This window comes from Scyliorhinus canicula, chromosome 2 (assembly GCF_902713615.1).
Source record: "Scyliorhinus canicula chromosome 2, sScyCan1.1, whole genome shotgun sequence".
NCBI lineage: Eukaryota > Metazoa > Chordata > Chondrichthyes > Carcharhiniformes > Scyliorhinidae > Scyliorhinus > Scyliorhinus canicula.
The window spans coordinates 13,842,250-13,865,229 of NC_052147.1; the positions used below are offsets into that span (position 1 = coordinate 13,842,250).

General features: G+C 51.5%; 1 protein-coding gene across 1 annotated transcript in view; it reads right to left on the minus strand.

Moving 5' to 3' along the window:
- The window catches only part of adck1 (aarF domain containing kinase 1), a 566,758-nt gene that overhangs the window by 164,748 nt on the left and 379,030 nt on the right, over window positions 1–22,980 (minus strand). Inside the window, 1 exon segment of the mRNA XM_038773763.1 lies at window positions 7,479–7,628. Coding sequence (XP_038629691.1) covers window positions 7,479–7,628 — 150 coding nt within the window.

The window sequence follows — 22,980 nt, forward strand, 5'->3', positions numbered from 1 at the left end:
ATCTAGATCATTCTGGGTGGACAATAAAAGTTGATCATGTGACCAAAACTATCTTCAGATAGCGAATTGTACTTATCAAAACCCAGAGAGAAACTCAGTTAGACTACACGGACCATCAGCTGGAGAAGATCAGTAGCAGAAAAGGCAGTAGACCCATGCATTTCTAAATCTGGACATGGTCTCTCCAGCCTGATTTCTGTTCCGAATTCACCTGCAAAGAAACCTGATCTCCTAGTAAAACAAATTACAAGTGATCGACTTTGTGCCCCACTGAACCTCCATCTCTTCGAGGAAATCCTACAATAATCCCTGAGACACGACCACAATTATTGAAACAGTCTAAATTACCCTTTCAGAGTGAAATCACCACTTTTCCTGGGCCGGCAACGATTGACGTTCCTACAATGAGTCAAACACATGAACTATAAACTGGTAAAAAAAAGTGTGGTGTTTAGACTTTTTGAGTGAATGCTTGAATAAATAATCTTCTTTATTTAAACTCACAAAAGCTTGCGGCTGTTATTTAAATTGACCACACGCTGTGGGGATGGGGGGCGGTGAGGGGGGGGAGGGGTGGGGGGCTAAGAAACACTTGCACCTTCCTCTCAAAATGCACACTGATTAGGCACAGTAAGGAGAAGGGTATAAGGGTTTCAGCTCTCCAGCCCCTGTGCATAACTCTCTCATTCGTGCCTTACTGCGATTCCAGTGCACACCTGGCTGGCCTCTCATATTCTTCTCTCCCTAAACCTGAGCTCATCCTGGCCTGCCCCTCCCCCTATCCCGATATGAAATGAAAATCGCTTATTGTCACGAGTACGCTTCAATGAAGTTACTGTGAAAAGCCCCTAGTCGCCACATTCCGGCGCCTGTTCGGGGAGGCTGTTACGGGAATCAAACCGTGCTTCTGGCCTGCCTTGGTCTGCTTTCAAAGCCAGCGATTTAGCCCTGTGCTAAACAGATATGAGGATATCTGTGCCTCCTCTAACTCTGGCCTCTTCAACATTTCCAACTTGAATCGCTCCACCATTGATGGGCCTCGGCCCTACGCTCTGGAATTTCCTCCCTAAACCTCACCACTTTTCTACCTCTCTATTTTCCTCTCAGAGGCACCTTCAAACCTACCTCTTGGATAATGGCTTTTGGCCATTTGTCCCAATATCGCTTAATCTGACATGGTGTCTAATTTATCTTTAAAACTCTCTTGTGAAGCACCTGGGAGTGCTTTATTACATTACAGATCTTACATTATAAACATAGCTAAATCAGGGAGCCAGAGGTCTGAGTGATCAGAAAGCGTATTGAAAAAAAAAATTTAGAGTACCCAATTCATTTTCTTCCAATTAAGGGGCAATTTAGCGTGGCCAATCCACCTAGCCTGCACATCTTTGTGGGGACGAAACCCACGCAAACACGGGGAGAATGTGCAAACTCCACACGAACAGTGAGCCGGAGCCGGGATCGAACCTGGGACCTCGGCGCCGTGAGGCTGCAGGGCTAATCCACAGAAGGTGTATTTAAGACTACTTCCATTGTTTTATTTACTTCTGAGTGATTGAATGCCCAGAACCAGCCATACTGTGTGACGGTAAAAGATGTTCTGGTGGATCCACGCTACCGCAAGCAATTGAGGCTAAGAGTTGAGAAGGTTCTGGAAAAAAGTGTGCCACTGTGTGGTAGATTGCTGTGGCGGGACCCTGGGCGGGATTCTCTCAGCCCGGGGACCGGGCCGAAGAATCCCCGCGACTGGCGAGAATTGCGCCACCCCACCCCACCCCGATGCGATTCTCTGCAGAGCAGAGAATCAGGCCATTGGCGCCGACATGGTCGGAGCAGCGCCGATCGGGGGCCGTTCTACACGCCCCTTCCCACCCCCCCCGCCAATTCTTGGTCCGGGGTGGGCCGAGCGGCCGTAGCAAAGGACCCGAGTCCCACCTGCGCCGTTCTAATCTGCTCTCAGCCGGTGGGACCTCGGCGTGAAGGGTCCAGGGCAGTCTGCATGAGAGGATCGACCCGGGGGGGGGTGGGGGGGCTCCATTGTGGCCTGGCCCGCGATCGGGGCCCACCGATCGTCGGGCCGGCCTCTCATGCTGGGGGCCTCCATTCTTCCGCGCCGACCCCTGTAGCCCTATGTAGTCGGGGCCACGCGGATAAGGGAGCCACTGCCCATGCGCGGATGCTGCGGCGCCCAGTTGGCGCCGGGGTCGGCAGCTGGTGCGGCGTTTCCAACGGCGTCAACACTTAGCTTCAGGATCAGAGGATCCCGTCCCCTGTTTACACTGACTCTGCCGCCTGCGGGGAATCGGCTAAACCCTTGAGGGAATGGGACTTCTGTTCTGTGTGAGGGAGATCCGAGCTTGGAAAAGCTGTGTTGCTCAAATTGATGCCGTTCAGGAATAGTGGTCTTCCTAGGAGATCTGAGAGAACCATATGTGTTGCTTTGGTGGTTCCATGTGACTTTGGTAAGTTTGGTTCCTTTGGCTTGTAGATCCCCACGCAGATCGTAACAACGGGCAGCAGTGTCTCGACTAAGCTGAGGTGTACAGAGGCTGCAAGGTGAGCCATTGGACAGCATTGGATGAATTAGGCTGGAGGAGGTATTGGAGGCATTTAAAAAGCAGCTTCCAGCAAAAGCTGGTGAGGAGGTTACTGGCTCTGTCCAATTTGGATAGTGCCGAGGGAGGAAAAACAACAACGCAATTCAAAAGGAAGTTAAAAGAACTGAAATCCATCAAATTCATTGCGTCCACTGTCTATTGTAATTCCAGAAATAGCTCTTGTCACAGCAGGCTTGTCAGCAACTGGAAGGCAGATGAAACCTCGACAACCAATATGTTGACAGATCAGCTGTCCTATACCCGGTATTTATTACTCATCACAGAATTATACTGGGGCCTTTTTTCCACTTGTTCAGAAGCTATTGGCCCAACCTTTGAGGACAGTCAGTCATGACAGTAGACAGATGATTTAATGACGGCGAAGGGAAGGCCTTGTAAACGAAACTCACAGCAGAAGGCGCTGGGGTCACTCGGCAAAGCTGCATCTGTCCTGGCCGGTAAACTGCCAAGAGCAGAATGACAAGATCAGAACACTCAGGCAGACGCTGCGCTTTTATTTTCGCTATTCAGTTAATTTTAAATGTCATTCGATGCTACAGGACTATGGACGTATCTGTGACCTTGCTTCAGAATCCAATCTGTGCTTCACGCTTCACACTGACAAATAGATATTGGCAATTTTCTCAACAGTTTTATCCTTGTTCTTTGCCTTTCTGTCCTCCTAGCTCTTTCCTTTCACGATTTGACACTTGACCTCACTGCCTTAGCAACGTACCAACGGCGTGCAGTTTCAACCATTGTGTACAGCGTATGTCATCTCATGCTGGTTTTTCAAAACCTTCAATGGCATCATCCCCCCGCCCCATCTCTGACAGCCCAACAATTTTATCCCCCTATCCCCGTGATCTTTGCCTTCTGTCAATTCTGGCTTCTTGTCCATCAGGCGCCATTGGAGGCCTTTCTTTCAGCTCCAATATTCACTCCTTAATCCTCCTCCAAATCTCGCTCTTTTCTCCTCATTTCTGACATTCCTTAACTGAAACAACACTGCTCTTGAATTGTACTGTTTGGTCGCCTTTTTTTTTTAGTCATTTAGCGGACAGGGCGTGGCTGGCTAGATCAGCATTTATGGTCCATCCCGCAATAAGAACATAAGAACTAGGAGCAGGAGTTGGCCATCTGGCCCCTCGAGCCTGCTCCGCCATTCAATTAGATCATGGCTGATCTTTTGTGGACTCAGCTCCACAGTTTGTGGACTCAGTTTGTGGAATCAACGTTACAAAACAGATTATCTGGTCATTATCAAATTGCCGTTTGTGGGAGTTTGCTGAGCACAAATTGGTTGCTGCTCTTCCTACATTACCACAGTGACTACACTTCAAAAGTACTTCATTGGCTGTAAAGTTCTTGGGGATATCCAGGGTCAGTGAAGAGCGCTACATAAATGCAAGTCTTTCTTCCTTTATCATTACTTACAGCTGCATGTAATTTTTTTTTTCATAGGATGTGGATGACACTGTCAAGGCCAGCATTTCTGATCCCGGAATGCCCTTGAGAAAGTGGTGGTGAGTCACTTTCTTGAGCTGCACAGTCCTTTCGGTGCATGCACACCCAACGTACTATCCGGAAGGGAGTTCCAGGATTTTGAACCAGTGATAACAAAGGAACGGCAATATAGTTCCAAGCAGGATGGCGTGTAGCTTGGAAGGGAATTATAAGATGGCTGCCATTGCCCTGTTAGGTGGTAGAAGTCGCAAAGATGCTGACGGAGGAGCCTTGGTGAATTGCTGCAGTACACCTCATAGAAGGTGTACAGTGCTGTCACTTTGCATTAGTGGTTGGGGTGTCAATGAAGCGGGCTGTTTTGTCCTCGATGGTGTTGAGGTTCTTGAGTGTTATTGGAGCGGCATTCACCCTGTCAAGTAGAGAGTATCCCATCACATTCCTGGCTTGTGTTTTGTCGGTGGTGGATAGACTTTGGAAAGTCAGGAGGTGAGTTATTCAGCACAGAATTCCCAGACTCTGACCTTCTCTTGTAGCTACATTTATCGAGCTGGTCGACTTCAGTTTCTGATCAATAGTAAACCTCAGGTTGTTGATAGTGGTGAAATTCAGTGATGGTAATGCCACTAAATGTCAATGGGATGTGGTTAGATTATGCCTTGTTGGAGAGGGTCATTGCCTGGCACTTTGGTGGCGTGAATGTTACTTGCCGCAGGTTTTGCTGCACATGGACTGCTTCAGTATCTGAAGAGTTGCGAAAGGTACTCAATATCAACAAACAGCCTCACTTCTGACCTCAGGATGAATGGAAGATCATTGATTTCAGGAGCTGAAGATGATTGGGCCTAGAATTCTATCCTTATTAACTCTTACTGTGATGTCCTGGGACTGAGATGATTGACCTCCAACAACCACAATCATCTTCCTTTATGCTGGATAGCAATTCAACCAGTGGAGAATTTCCACCCTAATCCCTATTGCCTTTAATTTTACCAGGGCTCCTTGACATGCGGCCAAATGCTGCCTTGATATCAAGATTTTGATGCCAACCTCACCTCCTTGTTTGAGTTTGGTTCATTTGGTCGTGCTTGGATCAAGGCTGCAGTGAGATCAGGAGTGGAGTGGTCCTGGCAGAATCCAAACTGAACATCAGTAAGCAGGTTATTGCTGCATAAGTGATGCTGGATAGCACGGTCAATGACACCTTCCATAAATTTGCTGATGATTGAGAGGCAGCTCATTTAGATTTAATAATAATAATCTTTATTGTCACAAGTAGGCTTACATTAACACTGCAATGACGTTACTGTGAAAATCCCCTAGTCACCACATTCCAGCGCCTGTTCAGGTACACAGAGGGAGAATTCAGAATGTCCAATTCACCTAACAGCACGTCTTTCGGGACTTGTGGGAGGAAACCGGAGCACCCGGAGGAAACCCACGCAGACACGGGGAGACCGTGCGGGCTCCACACAGGCAGAGACCCAAGCCGGGATCGAACCTGGGCCGCTGCCGCTGTAAAGCATTTGTCCTGCTTTATGTGGAGAGGACATTATGGGGAATGTTCCACATTGTCACATGAAAAAATGAAATGAAATGAAAATCGCTTATTGTCACGAGTAGGCTTCAATGAAGTTATTGTGAAAAGCCCCTAGTCGCCACATTCCGGCGACTGTCCGGGGAGGCTGGTACGGGAATCGAACCGTGCTGCTGGCCTGCTTGGTCTGCTTTAAAAGCCAGCGATTTAGCTCAGTGAGCTAAACCAGCCCCTAGATGCCAGTATAGTAGCAATACTGGACCAGCTTGGCTGATAGCACAGCAAGTTCTGGAACGTCAATCTATTGTTGAGATGTTGTCAGGCCCATTTGCATTATCATTCAGCCATTTCTTGATTTCACAGGGAGTGAATCAAATTGGCTAAAGACTGGCATCTGTGATGCTGGGGATGTCAGCAGGAGGCCGGGATGGATCATCCACTCGGTACTACTTGGTGAAGGTGGTTGCAAATGCTTCAGCCATTTCTTTCACACTGATTTGCTGAGTTCTCACATCACTGAGGATGGTGATGTTTGTGGAACCTCCTCCTCCCGTTGGCTGTTTAGTTGTCTGCCAATCACGACTGGTCGTGGAAGGGCTGCAGAGTTCAGATCTGATACATTGGTTGTGGGCTCACTTAGCTCTGCCGAACATGTGTTGCTTCTGCTATTCGGCATGCAAGTGAATGGCTTCACATTACCTGTGTTCTCCAGCTGAGCATTGATAGGTATGCTTAGTGCTGCCCCTGGCCTGTGCTCCTGATGATATTGGTAGAGTGGGCCAAGCAGTTACAGAATGTGGTTGAGTCCAATTCTGTTGCTGCTGATGGACCACAGATCCTCATGGATACCCAATCTTGAGTTGCTAGATCTGCTTTGAATCCATTCCACTCAGCCTGGTGGTAGTGCCACACAACACAATGGAGAGATCGCGCAGTGTGAAGGCAGGATTTCATATTCACAAGGACTGAGATGGTCACCCCTACCTATAATGGCATGAACACTGGACCACTCTAGGAGATCTAAACAAAAGCCTTGATGAAAGAGAGGGGTTTTAATGAGTATCCTAAAGGAGTAAAATGAGGTAAAGAGATGGCAAGGTTTATGGAGTGAATTTCAGAGCTTCGGGCCCAGATAACCGAAGGCACAGCCACCAACGGTGAGGCGATCGAAATTCAGGGGGCTGGATTCACCGATTTGCAGGTGAAGTGCCGACGTCGGTATGGGAACTGCGGCGTTTTACGACGGAATAATCTGCACCGAACTCTCACTATCCTGCGACCGGTGAGGGGCTAGCAGCTGCGCTGAGCGAAACCCCCGGCTCCCACGACAAAAAACGGCTGGAGAATGGCTGAGTCCGTGGCCGCGCATTCGCGTGGTGACGACCTGCAGCGGTCACGCCGTAAAACGTGACGCCAGCCGTGTGCGGACCTGATCTGCCAAATACTGCCTCCCGGCTACCTCCTGGCCATCCCCCCCCCCCCGCCCCCCCCGGCCGGCCAGCAGCACGGCTCCCAGCCGACTGCGGCGGCACTGGAACTCGGCCAATCGGCGGCGGTGAATTGCGGAGGCCCCGGAGAATAGAGGGTCAGGCTCGCTAATGATATGCCAACAGTGCTTAAACGCCGCGCAGCGGGCAACGCATTTACGCCATTTTTGGGTGCCAGAGGATCCCAATTTGGCATCAAACCGGCGCCTACCGCGATTCTGGTGTCAGGGGCTATTCTCCACCCAATCGCGCTTCTCGATTTGGGCCGATGGTGAATCCGGCCCAGGATGTGGAATAACCTGGATTACGCACACACATTTTCAAGTAGGACTAGAGTCCACAGCCTTAGCTCGAGCATACTTAGAAACACATCAAACCTGAATCGGAGCCCACCTGATATAATCCATGATCCAGCAACACGATTTCAGCCTTATGGGTTTGTGTGGACTTCCTGACCAGCACATTGCCTGGATGTGGGTCACAGTGCACAAAGCCATTGATAAAGATCATTTCACTGTACAGCTGCCCCAGATTTTGAGAAATCTGCAATACCAAAAAAAAAAGGAGAATGTAACATTAGGTTTGGTTTTTTTTCCCCATGTTCAATAATATTTTAGCGTAGGGGTCAAACTCCTTCCATCTCCTCTTTCAACGTCATTCCAGTAGCGTTTCTCCGAATAGGCTAAGACAAAAATAACAGCCTTCCAGGTATTGGAGGTAGCTTTGTCCTCCCCATCATTAGCAATGTGGCACTTCAATTATGCCAAACACGTCTCAAATAACATATACACACCAGGAAACTGAAAAATGCTGAACAATAGGAAATAAGGTTATCGATTCTGGTTCAACAGATGCCTGAAACGTCCGTCACACCATGACCTGTCCCCTCCAACATGCCCAGCAGTAGCTCCCTTTTATGTCCATCTCTGGGCAGTGGATGGGTTTTGAATGAGTTAAAATCTCACTTTGAATGACACCCAAGTCCCAAGCAGTCTGGCAGGGTAGCACAGTGGTTAGCACTGATGCTTCACGGCGCCAGGGACGCGGGTTTCGATTCCCGGCTTGGGTGACTGTCTGTGCAGAGTCTGCACGTTCTCCCCGTGTCTGCGTGGGTTTCCTCCGGATGCTCTGGTTTCCTCCCACAGTCCAAAGGTGTGTGGATAAGGTGGATTGGTCATGCTAAATTGCCCCTTAGTGTCCAAAGGTTAGGTGGGGTTGCTGGGTTACGGGGATAGGGTGGAGGTGTGCGATTAGGTAGGGTGCTCTTTAAGGGGCTCATGTAGACCCGATGGGCCATGTGGCCTCCTTCTGCACTGTAAATTCTATGATTCTATGACACCTTTGGCATCATCACTTCTGCCAGTACAAAGCGGAACATCAGTAGAAACACGAATTGAAAGGCAGCGCTCAAACTGTGCAAGCCCCTAACTTTAGGCAATGTCATGGTCAGATCTCACACATGTTCTCTGTTCAGAGTCAGCACTTTTCACTCTTGATTTGAGTTTGCAATTAAATACTGACCTCAACATATGCCTTTCGGCATCAAACAATAAGAAGGGGGAGTTGGAAGATGATGATGTTTTTGGGAACTGTCCAGCGTTCCATTGGCACAGTCATGCCCATCAAACTCGACTTCATGACTTGAAGAGAGACGGTAGTTGTCAAAGCTTGTGGTTATAGTGTGTGCCTGTCTCAACTTAAATCATGTTAAGAATCTGTTCTGATCATTGACAACCCTTATTTTTTTTTAAAAATTGATAGTTACAAGGATGATACCCGGAATGATGGACCGTATACATCAGGAAATGATGAATGGACTGGGTCTTTATGCTCTTGAAAAACAGAGGCTGAGGGGCCTATCAGAGGATGGGCAGGATTCTCCACCCGGTCACAGCAGAGGGATTCTCCGTCCGGTCAGGGCACCGGGATTCTCCGTCCGGTCACGGCAGCGGGATTGTCCGTCCGGTCAGGGCAGCGGGATTCTCCGTCCGGTCAGGGCAGCGGGATTCTCCGTCCGGTCAGGCCGGTGGGATTCTCCGTCCGGTCACGGCAGCGGGATTCTCCGTCCGGTCAGGGCACCGGGATTCTCCGTCCGGTCAGGGCAGCGGGATTCTCTGTCCGGTCACGGCAGCGGGATTCTCCGTCCGGTCACGGCAGCGGGATTGTCCGTCCGGTCAGGGCAGCGGGATTCTCCGTCCGGTCAGGGCAGCGGGATTCTCCGTCCGGTTAGGACAGCGGGGTTCTCCGTCCGGACACAGCACCGGGATTCTTGTCCGGTCACGGCAGCGGGATTCTCCGTCCGGTCAGGGCAGCGGGATTCTCCGTCCGGTTAGGGCAGCGGGATTCTCCGTCCGGTCACGGCAGCGGGATTCTCCGTCCGGTCAGGCCGGTGGGATTCTCCATCCGGTCACGGCAGCGGGATTCTCCGTCCGGTCAGGGCAGCGGGATTCTCCGTCCGGTCAGGGCAGCGGGATTCTCCGTCCGGTCACGGCAGCGGGATTCTCCGTCCGGTCAGGGCAGCGGGATTCTCCGTCCGGTCATACCGGCAGGATTCTCCGTCCGGTCACGGCAGCGGGATTCTCCGTCCGGTCACGGCAGCGGGATTCTCCGTCCGGACACGGCAGCGGGATTCTCCGTCCGGTCACGGCAGCGGGATTCTCCGTCCGGTCAGGGCAGCGGGATTCTCCGTCCGGTCACGGCAGCGGGATTCTCCGTCCGGTCACGGCAGCGGGATTCTCCGTCCGGTCACGGCAGCGGGATTCTCCGTCCGGACACAGCACCGGGATTCTCCATCCGGTCATGCCGGCAGGATTCTCCGTCCCGTCATGGCACCGGGATTCTCCGTCCGGTCACGGCAGCGGGATTCTCCGTCCGGTCAGGGCAGCGGGATTCTCCGTCCGGTCACGGCAGCGGGATTCTCCGTCCGGTCACGGCAGCGGGATTCTCCGTCCGGTCAGGGCAGCGGGATTCTCCGTCCGGTCACGGCAGCGGGATTCTCCGTCCGGTCACGGCAGTGGGATTCTCCGTCCGGTCACGGCAGCGGGATTCTCCGTCCGGTCAGGGCAGCGGGATTCTCCGTCCGGCCACGGCAGCGGGATTCTCCGTCCGGTCAGGCTGGTGGGATTCTCCGTCCGGTCACGGCAGCGGGATTCTCTGTCCGGACAGGGCAGCGGGATTCTCCGTCCGGTCACGGCAGCGGGATTCTCTGTCCGGACAGGGCAGCGGGATTCTCCGTCCGGTTACGGCAGCGGGATTCTCCATCCGGACAAGGCAGCGGGATTCTCCGTCCGGTCACGGCAGCGGGATTCTCCGTCCGGTCACGGCAGCGGGATTCTCCGTCCGGTCACGGCAGCGGGATTCTCCGTCCGGTCACGGCAGCGGGATTCTCCGTCCGGTCACGGCAGCGGGATTCTCCATCCGGACAAGGCACCGGGATTCTCCGTCCAGTCAGGCCGGTGGCGTTCTCCGTCCGGTCAGGGCAGGGGGATTCTCCGTCCGGTTAGGACAGCGGGGTTCTCCGTCCGGTCACGGCAGCGGGATTCTCCGTCCGGTCACGGCAGCGGGATTCTCCGTCCGGACACAGCAGCGGGATTCTCCGTCCGGTCACGGCAGCGGGATTCTCCGTCCGGTCAGGGCAGCGGGATTCTCCGTCCGGTTAGGACAGCGGGGTTCTCCGTCCGGACACAGCACCGGGATTCTTGTCCGGTCACGGCAGCGGGATTCTCCGTCCGGTCAGGGCAGCGGGATTCTCCGTCCGGTCAGGGCAGCGGGATTCTCCGTCCGGTCACGGCAGCGGGATTCTCCGTCCGGTCAGGGCAGCGGGATTCTCCGTCTGGTCAGGGCAGCGGGATTCTCCGTCCGGTCAGGGCAGCGGGATTCTCCGTCCGGCCACGGCAGCGGGATTCTCCATCCGGTCAGGGCAGCGGGATTCTCCGTCCGGCCACGGCAGCGGGATTCTCCGTCCGGTCACGGCAGCGGGATTCTCCGTCCGGTCAGGACAGCGGGATTCTCCGTCCGGTCACGGCAGCGGGATTCTCCGTCCGGTCACAGCAGCGGGATTCTCTGTCCGGTCAGGCCGGTGGGATTCTCCGTCCGGTCACGGCACTGGGATTCTCCGTCCGGTCACGGCAGTGGGATTCTCTGTCCGGTCACGGCAGCGGGATTCTCCGTCCGGTCACGGCAGCGGGATTCTCCGTCCGGTCAGGGCAATGGGATTGTCCGTCCGGTCAGGGCAGCGGGATTCTCCGTCCGGTCAGGGCACCGGGATTCTCCGTCCGGTCACGGCAGCGGGATTCTCCGTCCGGTCACGGCAGCGGGATTCTCCGTCCGGACACAGCAGCGGGATTCTCCGTCCGGTCACGGCAGCGGGATTCTCCATCCGGTCAGGCCGGTGGGATTCTCCGTCCGGTCACGGCTGCGGGATTCTCCGTCCGGTCACGGCAGCGGGATTCTCCGTCCAGTCACGGCAGCGGGATTCTCCGTCCGGTTAGGGCAGCGGGATTCTCCGTCCGGACACGGCAGCGGGATTCTCCGTCCGGTCACGGCAGCGGGATTCTCCGTCCGGTCACGGCAGCGGGATTCTCCGTCCGGTCACGGCTGCGGGATTCTCCGTCCGGTCAGGGCAGCGGGATTCTCCGTCCGGTCACGCCGGTGGGATTCTCCGTCCGGTTACGGCAGCGGGATTCTCCGTCCGGTCACGGCAACGGGATTCTCCGTCCGGCCATAGCACCGGGATTTTCCGTCCGGTCACGGCGGTGGGATCCTCCGGTCCCACAGATGTGAATGGGAGATTTGGCTGAGCGCCAAATTCTCTGCACCGCTGGCAGAGGTAGCGGGGCGGACTCGCAACGGAGAATGCCGGCCAACTTTAAAATGATGAGATGCTTCGATACAGTGGATCCAGAAAGAATGTTTTGGCTTGTGGGGAAAAGCAGAACTGCAGGCCGTCAGTGCAGGATAAGACAATCACCATAAAATTCAATAGGGAATTACGATACTAAGTTTAGAGAAGGAAAGATGGGAGAAGGCTCAAATGGTGTCATCTTTTTGCCCACGATGGAGCTTGTGAGGTGCAAGTTTCGATTGTTATTTCTGGGTGAGGGGGTTGGAGGTGAGAGGATTTCTGACATGAAAACTTCAGGAAAATTACAGGTGCGATCTAACCAAAAAAACTCAAGTGCCGGGACCAACCCTGCTACCTAACGGCACTCTGTTGTTATTTTGGGCCGTGGCGGGGAATGCCCTTCCCTCCCCCCCTACCCACGCCCCCAGGCTACACTTAGCATAATTCTTACTCTCAACCCCCTAACATGCCCCCCCCCCCCCCGAATGCCCCAACTTACTTAAAAAGAGGGTCCTTGTGCCCACCCGCACCCCACCTCACACAGGCAGGGCATCCACTGGCCCGATCCCTGGAGTGGGCAAAATGTCAGCCTGGCACCCTGGCAGTGGGCACCGCCAGGGTGCCAGGTGGTACTGTCAGGGTGCCAGGTGGTACTATCAGGGTGCCAGGTGGTACTATCAGGGTGCCAGGTTGGCAGTGCCAAGGTGCTCCGGTGGCACCAATAGTGCTAGGGTGCCACCAAGCCCTCAGTCCGACCACTGGGGGAAGCTCCGATCACCTGGGAGACCCCACCAAGTGCCATTCCGTCTGCTTCCACCGGACGGAGAATCCCGCTGCCGTGACCGGACGGAGAATCCGTTGGCATATGGACCCCGGAAGTGTGGAAGATTTTAGTTTAGACGGGCAGCACGGTCGGCACAGGCTTGGGGGGCCGAAGGGCCTGTTCCTGTGCTGTACTTTTCTTTGTTCTTTGTTCTTTGTGGGACCAGTGCTGAACGGTGGCCGGCCGGGGTCTCCTTGGCGAGGGCGGAAGATGCTGGGTGGCCGTTCGAAACAGCACAGCGTAGCTAAGGGAGCTTTTAAACTCACTTAACCACATGAGACCTCGCGAGGCGTAACGGCCATTGGAATCTCCGGGGGAATGTTTCTCCTGGGATCTCCTGACCACGTGCCGCACGCGCACTATAGGTTGGCAACATCTTGAACAACTTAACCATCAGTCCTTAAAAGGGCTGCTCTGGATTGGCACTCTGCCTGGACCTACTTGTGGGGCACATGGGCAGGCTGAGCCTGTCAGTATTATTACAATGAGGTCTGAGGAACGACTGAGTTCAATCTACATGTCTCTCTGATTGGAGATGCCTCTGCTGCCCACAGAATCCTCCCCAGTTTGTAATGCTGACTGATTCAAGCCCCTAGTGGAATACGAGTAAATCACTTAGTCCCTCAAGCCAGTTCCACCATTCAATGGGACCATCGCTAATCTGTTCCTCACACTGCATTGATGAGTCTACCCTACAATTAACTTGAAGAGGGCCTGTTCAGCAACATATTCTCAGCTCTGTGCTATTTTCCCCGCAGATATGCTCCCAGCAGTGAAGCTAAATGACCCTCGGTGGTGTGCAGCCAATTATGGCACTTAATCTGGCAATTATCACCTGTTGTGGAAACAGATTGCAATTTAGCCAATGGCACTTGGTTTCCCTGTTGTGCCTGGAGCCCAGAGGTTGAGCGGAAGTGGCGTCACAGCGGGGAATCTGAGCTGAAAATCATATTAGGCCTTTTATTCAGTTATTGATGTTAACTCACTATGCTGACAAATCTTCATCCAGAAGGCATGCTATTGCAATGTAATAGAGATGAATGTCTCATTTAATGTAGCATTTTGTTGCCATGGCGGTCTTTGCCATCCTACTTTAGGCACCTCCATGGCATCAGTGATGCTCCAGCTGATGGCACCTGGGCGACGGCCACACTGAACAGACTTGCCAACCCTAGAACATGGCTGACATCCCTCACTGGACAAGACAAGGGATCGCGCCTGACATCATGCCATGGCCACTTCCGGGTTCCCGATTCGGATTGTAACTGACATTGGGCCCAGGACCTACCCGGGAAAAATTCAGCCTCAGAAGGTTTGAGACTATGTATTACCCCAGAGATTTGAGCACATACTCACTTCTTTTCAGTATTGAAAGAGTGCTGTGAGGTGTGACATGCATGATACAAAGATATGCAGAGGGACAGACATTATTGAGGTAGCAGGGGGGCTGCAGAAGGACTTGGACAGGCCAGGAGAGTAGGCAAACAAGTGGCAGATGGAATACTATGTGGAAAAGTGAGAGGCGATGCACTTTGGAGGAAGAATGGAGGCACAGACTATTTCAGAAATGAGAAAAGGCTTCGGAAATCAGAAGCACAAAGGGACTTAGTAGTCCTCAGGATTCTCTTCAGGTTAACGTGCAGGTTCAGTTGGCAGCTGGGAAGGCAAATGCACTGTTAGCATTCATGTCAAGAGGGCTAGAATACAAGAGCAGGGATGTACTTCTAAGGCTCTGGTCAGACCCCATTTGGAGTATTATGAGCAGTTGTGGGCACCTATTTAAGGAAGGATGTGCTGGCCTTGGAAAGGGTCTAGAGGAGCTTCACAAGAATGATCCTTGGAATGGAGAGCTTGTCATATGAGGAGCGGTTGAGGACTCTGGGTCTGTACTTGTTGGAGTCTAGAAGAATGAGGGTATCTTATTGAAATTTGCAGGATACTGAGAGGCCTAGAAAGACTGGACATGGAGAGGATGGTTCCACTAGTAGGAAAAATTAGGACCAGAGAGCACAATCTCAGACTGAAGGGACAAAACTTTAAAACTGAGATGAGGGGGTGGCATGGTGGTGCAGTGGTTAGCACTGCTGCCTCACGGCGCCGAGTCCCAGGTTCGATCCCGGCCCCTGGGTCACTGTCAGTGTGGAGTATACACATTCGCCCTGTGTTTGCGTGGGTCTCGCCCCCACAACCCAAAGATGTGCAGGGTAGGTGGATTGGTCACAATAAATTGCCCCTTAATTGGAAAAAAAAAATTGGGTATTCTAAATTTATTTTTTTTAAACTGAGATGAGGAGCAATTTCTTCAGCCAAAGGGTGATGAATCTGTGGAAATCTTTACCGCAGAAGGCTGTGGAGGCCAAATCACTGAGTGTCTTTAAGACAGAGATAGAGAGGTTCTTGATTAGTAAGGAGATCAGGGGTTATGGGGAGAAGGCAGAAGAATGCGGATGAGAAAACTATCAGCCTTGATTGAATGGCGGAGCAGACTCAATGGGCCTCATGGCCTCATTCTGCTCCAATGCCTTTTGGTGACATCTTTTGAATGGGACATTAACACTGTTACCTGTTCAATTGGATGTAAGAGATCTCACAGTGATGTTCATGGAAGAGCAACCCAACCAAACATCACAAGCTCTGACTTGGGCAAAGAGATAATACCACTTGAGTCTCCTTCCATCTTTCCTACCATAGTAACTCTCTATTCCCTTCTCCCTCAGATGCTTGTCTAGTGCGGTGGTATGATTAACATAGCTGCCTGCCATTGGTGCAGAACACCGGCTTACCATTGGCCCTAGTCGGTAATGTGCCTCTCGACCGATTGGTTGAGACCAGTCATGTGACGGCTCCCCGATTGGTCGAGAGGCTGAGTTAACCCCGCCTCCAGGGCGGGGTATAAATACCCAGTACTCCCGGCGGTCATCCATTACTGTCGTCGACCGCAGGGCTAACATCTAGCTGATTAAAGCCTAACTTTTGTACAGCAACTCGTCTCGTGTTCAATTGATGGTACATCATCTAGCTTTACCTTAAATATTACTCACCTCAAGCACTCCCTGTGGTAGGGAGTTTCACATTCTCATAGTCACTTATTCATTAGCTGCACATGGAATCTTGCCTTGCACAACTGGCTGCTGCTAAGTTTGCCTATACTGTAAAGCAATAGTGAGGGCACTTCAGAGGTAATGTCTTTCGTGGACATGATAACACACTATCCACATCAATATTTTTCCGTGTCAAGATGGAAAGTTTCTGGACAAGTTGATAAACAGCAACAGTAAACCCAACTTAATTTAATTTCAGCAAGCCTGCAACATTTGCAACAGTAAGTGGACTGCATGTGACTTCACAGAAATGGGAGCCACCTTGTAATTATACATAAAAATAAGGGCCGAGAAAATAACGGCACGTACCATAAACAATAAGATTTCACCTTACACTAAATAAAACAAAGTCTCATTTTGCTGTACACCCTTCTTTTCCCCCATTTCTCCGGCTCTGGCACATTCAGCTCCTTCAGATTCTTAGGCCTGGAGGATCCGGTTAAGTGTGTTTCTGATCAATGCAAAACGGCTGCTCATGTTTGTTCAATATTCATCAATTGGTGCATGTTATTGCCCAGTTTCACAGTTCCCGGTATCACAGTGCTCCTCCAATTCTGGCCTCTTGTGTATCCCCGATTTTAATCGCTCCATCTTTGATGAATGCACCAGAGCTTGAGAATTAACCTTCCTAAACCTCGCCACCTCTCTATCTCTCTTTGCTCTTTCAAGATTCTCCTTCACGGCTACCTCTTTGGCCAAGTTATTTATTGGTCGACTTCCGGTTGCGGTGATGCGGAGCTAAGCCGCACGTTCGGTAGCTCCCGCTATTTTTGGTCTTTTGGGCTCTTTTAAGGGCCCGCAGCGGTGCTGGTTGGACTTTTCCTGGTGTGGGAACATATCCACAACGCTTATCTGCCGGTGGATGGACTGGACCAGGAGTGGAGCGGTCAAAAAATCGCTTTGGAGCAGAGAAAGGTGCGAGGCAGGAGAAACAAGATGGCGGCGGGCGGGGAACCGGCAGTGTGGCAGCAGTGGGTGCAGGAGCAGCAGGAGCTGCTCCATCGCTGCTTCAGAGAGCTGAAGGCCGAGATCCAGGAACCGTTTAAGGCCTCGTTGGACAAGCTCATGGCAACTCAGACGGCTCAGGGTGCGGAGATCCGAGAGCTACGGCAAAAGGCCTCGGAGAGCGAGGACGAACTCCTGGGCCTGGCAGTGAAGGTGGAGTCGCACGAGGCGCTTCACAAGAAATGGCTGGCAAGGATGGAGGAGATGGAGAACCGCTCCCGTCGGAAGAACCTGCGAATTCTGGGCCTCCCGGAGGGGCTGGAAGGTTCGGATTTGGGGGCCTACGTGGCTGTGATGCTGAACTCGTTAATGGGCGCAGGGTCGTTCCAAGGACCCTTGGAGCTGGAGGGTGCCCATCGAGTGCTGTTGAGGAAGCCCAGGCCGAACGAGCCGCCTAGGGCGGTGCTGGCCCGCTTTCACCGCTTCGTTGACCGTGAGTGTGTGCTGAGATGGGCGAAGAAGGAAAGGAGCAGCAAGTGGGAGAATGCAGAGATCAGGATCTATCAGGACTGGAGCGCGGAGGTGGAGAAGAGAAGGGCTGGTTTCAATCGGGCGAAGGGAGTGCTTCACAGGAAGGGGGTGAAGTTTGGCCTGCTACAGCCGGCTCACCTCTGGGTCACTTACAAGGACCGCCAGCTCTACTTTGATTCTCCGGAGGAGGCCTGGGCCTTTGTCCAGGCAGAGAAGTTGAACTTGAACTGAGGACTGGGGGACTGGGGAATGATGTACATAGTCCGGAGGCTCGGTCCTCCTTGGTAACCTTTCGTTTTTATTGGCTGTGTTTGATGTTGCTTTTTTGCTGTTCTGCTTTTTTGCTTTTTTGGACTGTTATTTATTTATTTGGGTGCTTTTTCGTTTTTTCACTGGTGGAGGGTTGGGGAGCTGTTCGCGGTCCCACTGGGTCATGTGCCCGTCTTTTTCCCGCATGTTGGGTCGGGGGGGGCGGGGTTTGGGATGGAAGCGCGGGTTTCCTTCCTGCGCTGGAGGAGCAGTGGGCGGGGCCGGCACTGGGAGGGGGAATGGTGGTTGTGTTACATCGGGGGGGGGTCGCCGGGATGGTGGGAGCAGCCGGGGTAGCAGGAGTCGGCTGACTTACGGTAGTACAATAAAAGGGGTTAAGCAGCTATGGGGGGCCCTAGCTGGGGGGGGGGGGGTGGGGGGGGGGGGGGGGGGGGGGGGGGGGGGTACCGGGTTGCTGCTACAGGGGCCGGAGGGGAACGGCTGGTGAAGAGAGAGGTTGGGGGGTTGGTCTGCCACCGTGAGGAACGCGCCTGGGGGGTTCTGCGGGCACGTGGTGAGCCGAGGTAGAGCTCTGGCTGACCGCACAGAGGGAGGGGGAAGATCCCCCCAGATTCAGCTGGTCACATGGAACGTGAGGGGGCTGATTGGACCGGTGAAGCGGTCCCGGGTCTTGGCGCACCTGAAGGGGCTGAAGTGGCTATGCTCCAGGAGACGCACCTTAAGGTGGCGGATCAGGTGAGGCTGAGAAGAGGCTGGGTGGGGCAGGTGTTTCACTCGGAAGTGCCGCATGGAAGAGGTTGGAGGTGGCGTCCTGTGTGGGTACGAGTTTGGAGGCATTGGTGACGGCCCCGCTTCCACTCCCCCCGGCAAGGTACTCTATGTGTCCGGTAGTGGTGGCTTCCCTCAAAATATGGGGGCAGTGGAGGCGGCATAGGGGGGACGTGAAGTCCTCAGTGTGGGCCCCGATACGGTGCAATCACCGGTTTGCACCAGGGAGAATGGATGGTGGGTTTTTAAGTTGGCATAGGGCAGGCATCAGGCGGATGGGGGACCTTTTCCTCGATGGGAAGTTTGCGACTTTAGAGGAGTTGGAGGGGAAGTGGGGCCTCCCCCATGGAATGCTTTCAGGTATATGCAGATTAGAGCGTTTGTTAAGCGGCAGGTGGCGGAGTTTCCACTACTGCTGCCTAGGGGGGTGCAGGATAGGGTGCTCTCGGGGACGTGGGTCGGTGAGGGTAGGATCTCGGCGATTTATCAGGTGAGGCAGGAGGAGGAGGAGGCCTCGGTGGAAGAGCTGAAAGCGAAGTGGGAGGTGGAGCTAGGGGAATAGATCGACGATGGGGCGTGGGCGGACGCCATGGGGAGGGTGAGCTCGTCCTCTTCTTGCGCACGGCTCAGCTTAATTCAGCTGAAGGTGCTGCATAGGGCGCACATGACTGGGGCCATGATGAGCCGGTTCTTTGAGGGGCTGGAGTCAAGAACTGTTCTATGATGAAGAATGTTTATCAGCTAATTAGCTGATCAGTAAATGATAAAATATACATTTTTTAAAAATATACTTCAGAAAAACATGTTGGATGACGCCATTTTGATGGATTATTATGGGGATAGGAGAGTCAAAGGGATAGCCAATCTGGAACCTGACACTGCCGTCGCAATTTATCTTCCTAATCTCACTTGTATTCTTCAGCCTCCCATCTAGAAGGCCAAGGGCAGCAGGTACATGGGAACAGCATCTCGTTCCTCTCCAAGTCACACAACATCCTGACTGGAAATATATCAACTTTCCATCAGCGTTGCTGGGTCAAAATCCTGTGATTTCCTCCCTAACAGCACTATGGATGTATGTATACCACCGAAGACGATGGCGGTTCATTCAAGAAAGGGCTGCCACCTTTTGCTCAAGGGCAATGAGGGATGGGCAATATGTGCTGGCCTAACCAGCAATACCCACATGAGCGGCTAAAAAAAGCTATGTGGAGGTGGCATTGGCGTACCAAGTTAAATAGCCATAGTCAGCCTTTGTTAACATAGGATACATATCAACAAGTCTGCAGTGGTAGCAATGGTCATGCACAATGAATCAAGAAAACACAATGAGCACTCCTGAGTTGAATGTCCAGAGTGTAACAAATAGCCCAAGACATCAAAGCCATGTACAACAAATGGTGCACACTGGGCTAAATCGCTGGCTTTTAAAGCAGACCAAGGCAGGGCAGCAGCACGGTTCAATTCCCGTACCAGCCTCCCCGAACAGGCGCCGGAATGTGTCAACGAGGGGCTTTTCACAGTAACTTCACTTGAAGCCTACTTGTGACATTAAGCGATTTTCATTTCATTTCATTTCACCACCAAATAAGCTTGCATGTTAACAGCACACACAAAGAACGTGGTGATATATAGTGCCCACATTTGTCTCAGATCATTAAATCGATAAAAGACAGCACACTGGAGGTCCTTGGGAATCGAGACTGCTTATGTTAGCTTCAGCCAGACAAGATGTCACACTTGTGACTTCCAGAAGGAGATTTAGTTCTTTTATCTCATATGCACTGAACGGGTTACTTTATTATTAGATTGACTTGATTTAATAAAGTATATTAATCAGATTTTCAATATGTGGCATTAAGGGTAAAGTAGTAGCATGGATAGAGGATTGGTTAATTAATAGAAAGCAAAGAGTGGGGATTAATGGGTGTTTCTCTGGTTGGCAATCAGTAGCTAGTGGTGTCCCTCAGGGATCCATGTTGGGCCCAGAATTGTTCACAATTTACATAGATGATTTGGAGTTGGGGACCAAGGGCAATGTGTCCAAGTTTGCAGATGACACTAAGATGAGTGGTAAAGCAAAAAGTGCAGAGGATACTGGAAGTCTGCAGAGGGATTTGGATAGGTTAAGTGAATGGGCTAGGGTCTGGCAGATGGAATACAATGTTGACAAATGTGAGGTTATCCATTTTGGTAGGAATAACAGCAAAAGGGATTATTATTTAAATGAAAAAATATTAAAGCATGCTGCTGTGCAGAGAGACCAGGGTGTGCTGGTGCATGAGTCACAGACAATTGGTTTACAGGTGCAAAAGGTGATTAAGATGGCAAATGGAATTTTGTCCTTCATTGCTAGAGGGATGGAGTTTAAGACTAGGGAGGTTGTGCTGCAATTGTATAAGGTGTTAGTGAGGCCACACCTGGAGTATTGTGTTCAGTTTTGGTCTCCTTATCTGAGAAAGGATGTACTGGTGCTGGAGGGTGTGCAGAGGAGATTCACTAGGTTAATCCCAGAGCTGAAGGGGTTGGATTATGAGGAGAGGTTGAGTAGACTGGGACTGTACTCGTTGGAATTTAGAAGGATGAGGGGGGATCTTATAGAAACATATAAAATTATGAAGGGAACAGATAGGATAGATGTGGGTAGGTTGTTTCCACTGGCGGGTGAAAGCAGAACTAGGGGGCATAGCCTCAAAATAAGGGGAAGTAGATTCAGGACTGAGTTTAGGAGGAACTTCTTCACCCAAAGGGTTGTGAATCTATGGAATTCCTTGCCCAGTGAAGCAGTTGAGGCTCCTTCATTAAATGTTTTTACGGTAAAGATAGATAGTTTTTTGAAGAATAAAGGGATTAAGGGTTATGGTGTTTGGGCCGGAAAGTGGAGCTGAGTCCTCAAAAGATCAGCCATGATTTCATTGAATGGTGGAGCAGGCTCGAGGGGCCAGATGGCCTACTCCTGCTCCTAGTTCTTATGTTCTTCAGACCTATATTAGAGGTAAAGAATATATAACAACACACTCCACACAAAAGCATGAGTGACTTAAGACTATATCCAATACAAACTCAGCAGGGGAGCATGGTTTGAGTGCTTCTCATTACTCTTCAAAGAGGGAGCCCACACTCAATGGGCCAAATGGTCTCCATCTCTACTGCACTATTTTGTGTTACTGTGGTTCTCTGGGTGGTATTGGAAAAAGGCTGAGAGAAGAGTGCTACCAACTATCTTAACTAGGGGGCAGGGTTTGGCACGGAAAACCAAGAGAACGCAGAAAAGCAGGAGTTTCACCAATGCTAACAAAATAGCCGGTTTGAGGGTATCATTTAATTTAATAATCATCTCTATTGTCATAAGTAGGCTTACATAACAGTGCAATGAAGTTACTGGGAAAAGCCCCTAGTCGGCACATTCCGGTGCCTGTTCGGGTACACAGAGGGAGAATTCAGAATGTCCAATTCACCCAACAGCACGTCTTTCGGGGCTTGTGGGAGGAAACCGGAGCACCCGGAGGAAACCCACGCAAACACAGGGAGAGCGTGCAGGCAGTGACCCAAGCCAGGAATCGAACCTGGGAGCCTGGAGCTGTGAAGCAACAGTGCTAACCACTGTTACGCCGTGCCGCCTCGTACTGAGTTCTTCCAATGTTCAGAAGCATCAGAGAGTGGCTCAGTTGGTAGCACTCACATCACCTCTGGTCGAGGATTCAAGCTCCACCACACACCTGAAAACACAATTCAGGTTGACAGCCGGGGCGCCTGGGGAGGGAGGCCGTTGGAGGCGCCATCTTCTTGATGAGATGTTAGGCCAAAGACCTGTTTGCACGCTCAAGTATCCTGGCTAACATTAAACCAACATCACCAAAAAGTCACCCATTCGTTTGTTGTTTGTGGGATCTTGCTGTGCATAACTGACTGCCACATTAGCCCGTCAAACAACAATAGGTACATTTCAGACGTATATACTTCATTGACTTTGGGACAGCCTGAGGGAGATCAAGGCCCGACACAAACACAAGCCTTAATTTCATACCTGGGCTGGAGATGTTGCCGAATTGAATTTACTCAATAAGGAGCAGAATCGGGAACCTTATCAGAGCAGCCAGATGGATTTACCCTCTCACAGGGCCAGCGCGGCAAACGGCAATATAGAAAATGATTTATATGTCCAAAGTTTCCCAGTTGACACGACTATACTTGAAACTGTTCCAGCTGAGCCAATACAACTGACATCACAATTTACACTACTACAATTGGCACTACTACTTCTGCTCCTATTATAGTTAATACTATATTTTTTTTCATTCATTCATTCATGAGATGTGGCATCGCTAGTTAGGCCAGTATTTATTAATGCTCTTAAACTGAGCGGCTTGCTGTGCCATTTCAGAGCGCATTTAAGAGTCAACCATCTGGAGTCACATGTAAGCCAGACCAGCTAAGGATGGCGGATTTCCTTCCCTAAAGGGTTTTAGATGGGGTTTTACGGCAATCATTGGTCATCATTGGGTATTTAATTCCAGAAATTTGTATTGAATTCTAATTTCACCATCTGTCTTGGTGGGATTCGAACTCACAACGGACGAGATCACTTTTTGCAAATCTGCAGAATAGAGCAAG